Source organism: Mya arenaria, chromosome 9, assembly GCF_026914265.1.
Source record: "Mya arenaria isolate MELC-2E11 chromosome 9, ASM2691426v1".
NCBI lineage: Eukaryota > Metazoa > Mollusca > Bivalvia > Myida > Myidae > Mya > Mya arenaria.
The window spans coordinates 75575857-75578377 of record NC_069130.1 but is presented as its reverse complement, the minus strand read 5'-3'; the positions used below and the strand labels follow the sequence as shown (position 1 = coordinate 75578377).

The 2521-nt window shown below is 33.3% G+C and overlaps 1 protein-coding gene across 1 annotated transcript; it reads left to right on the top strand.

The window, feature by feature from the left end:
* Window positions 1-951: 951 nt before the first annotated feature.
* On the top strand, window positions 952-2231 carry LOC128246510 (uncharacterized). The gene is made up of 4 exons (XM_052964739.1): window positions 952-1364; window positions 1473-1580; window positions 1842-1893; window positions 2115-2231. The coding sequence occupies exons 1-4, from the start codon at window positions 1082-1084 to the stop codon at window positions 2158-2160; spliced, it is 489 nt and encodes a 162-aa protein (XP_052820699.1). The 5' UTR covers window positions 952-1081; the 3' UTR covers window positions 2161-2231.
* The last annotated feature ends 290 nt before the right edge of the window (window positions 2232-2521 follow it).

Below are 2521 nucleotides of genomic sequence, written 5' to 3'. Positions count from 1 at the left end.
AATGCAGCCCTCGAAAAACCTTACGAAGTGCACGGAATTTTATGTAGCGTGGGTTAGGAAATACGATACTTATAATGGTAAGTTATGATTTGTTATTTTGTGGAGGTTAAAATCATTAGATATTGTATTATATTGAATGCTTCTTATTTATTGTGTTTCAAGTCCAGAGGAAGGCAACCTGCCCTTGCCTATAATCCTGCATACATTAATGGAGAAAGTACGTCAAAAGTTTGTGAAGTGCGCAATGATATCCTAGAAATGCACGTTGACAAAATATTATTAGCTGTTAAATTATTGTGTCTCAATTCCAGAAGAAGGTAACCTGCCCGAGCTAATAGTTCCTGAATTCCTTGATGGAAAAGGTTCAACAACAATATGTGAAGTGCGCAATGCTTTTCCCGCTCCGGAAATAGAAATACACGTTGATAATGTATTACTAGATGACGCTCAACAAAACGATTCATTTAATCGATCATCTCATACGATTACAAGTTTAGCAAAGGTGACAAAGGCTAACAAAACGTGGAATGGAAAACAAATGTGCTGCACCAGGAAAATCAAATATGATATTGGTTTAAACGATAAGACCGTCTGCAAACACATTAATATGAAATGTAAGTTTGAGAGCGTATAACTTGTGTAAAACACGCATAATAATAAAGTATAGTAATGCTAAATGAGGAAATGCATAACAAATTAAAGCCCATGGTAAATGTTTGTATTATTGGAATGCTTAATGCAACTGTCTCTGAGTGTGTATCATTTACTTATATTTACATGATATATTTGTATACTCTGAATTGAAAACAGTCACATTTATCAAAGAGTTTATCCTGTTCTGTTTTTAGATCCGCCGTCGGACCTTTCGATGTCCATAGACAAAATACATGAATATACCAACAATGTTCATGTCTATTTATTTAACATGTCTTGTGAAACGAATGAATCAAATCCACCTTGCACAATTGAATGGGCAAGTGTGACCGATAACTTGCAATACGTTCGACGAAGCAACTGGACAAATGGTGACAGTGGGAGGTACCGTTCTGTTTCCAACGTGCTTTTCAGTGTTTCTAAAGACATGCCTCGGACTATTACATGTGCAACAAGATGCGATCATTTCAAATCTCATTTGAATACAAATACCGTCAGATGTCTTGTGGATGATAACGATGATAAAGGACAATGGACGATTTGGTGGGAAGATGAAAATAGCACTGTAATGAAGACCTGTAACAAAACAGACGAATGCCTGTTAACACTTCATTATGCGAGAGATGGCGAAAATATATACACTTGCAACGCTTGGAAATTAAATGAGCTTCTGAAATATTCCTTGACCGTGATAAGAACAACAGCAGATGGTTCGTAATTAACCGCTGAAATATTGGTTACATTTTAAGTGGATGAAATGCAATTGATGTTTGTTTTTTAAGATATTACGATTTTACTTTAAAAATATGACATTGCAGGTCGTCACTCCCTCGAAACTGACATTCATACATTCCGATTTCCTGTCATCAATGTACTTATCGGAGCAGGTGTTATAGGTGGACTCTGCATCCTGTTTGTTATTGGAAGTAAGGATTATATTTCCTGAATACCATAATCTTCTACAATATTAAACTGCATGCAATTTTCTGCACGAGGGACAGGGTGTGCAGTTTTGAAAGGGTCCATACGTTTGTACGAGAGTATTCAGAATGAGTATACATAATTATGATACTTTCAAATAATTCAACTTTCACAAACTATTTCTTTTACCTACATAGACTCTTATAACAAAACTATTTAGAACTAATGTTGAATATATGTCTCATATGAGCTTATATCTTTTTCAGGATGTATGCTTCTTAAACGGCAAAAGATCGACGTAATTAACACAGTAGAAATGTATGTATCAATTGTAATTTTGATTAAGTTATATAGTGATAGGAAATCTCAGATATCTGTTGAATGTTACACAAGTTTAATATATTTAAATCGTTGATGTATAATGAAATGTATACAGCAAAGTATTTCCGATAACACAGAACTTCGTTTGAGCTTATAAAAGTTATATTATCATATGAACTATTAAACAACAAAAAACTATTTTTTGCTTTCTTTTTCAGTGTTGAAAACCACAGCGGTAAGTTTTTATCTTTAAGTTTACTTTAACGTTCATGTGTAAGTCCTTTACACGCCATTTGAAAATTCCATCATGTACAATATATATATACACTTTAATAATATAACGCTTTCGACGCTTTCGATGTGTTTTGTTTCCTGGAAATCCTAGCTTTGGATCAAGTTAACAAATTTATCGATTTTTATAAAATAGTAATTAAAAGTCATTTACAATTGCAAAGACAGTTATTCGGAATCATAACCAGCTTTATTCTATTTGTTCTGGTCCTCTGTACAATAACAGAATATACATACTTCCAAATGGGCTTTTATAAATTATAGTCATTAATGATTACCTAAACCATAGACAACATTTTTATTTCTTGTCTTGAAAAGAGCACATTTTTGCGTA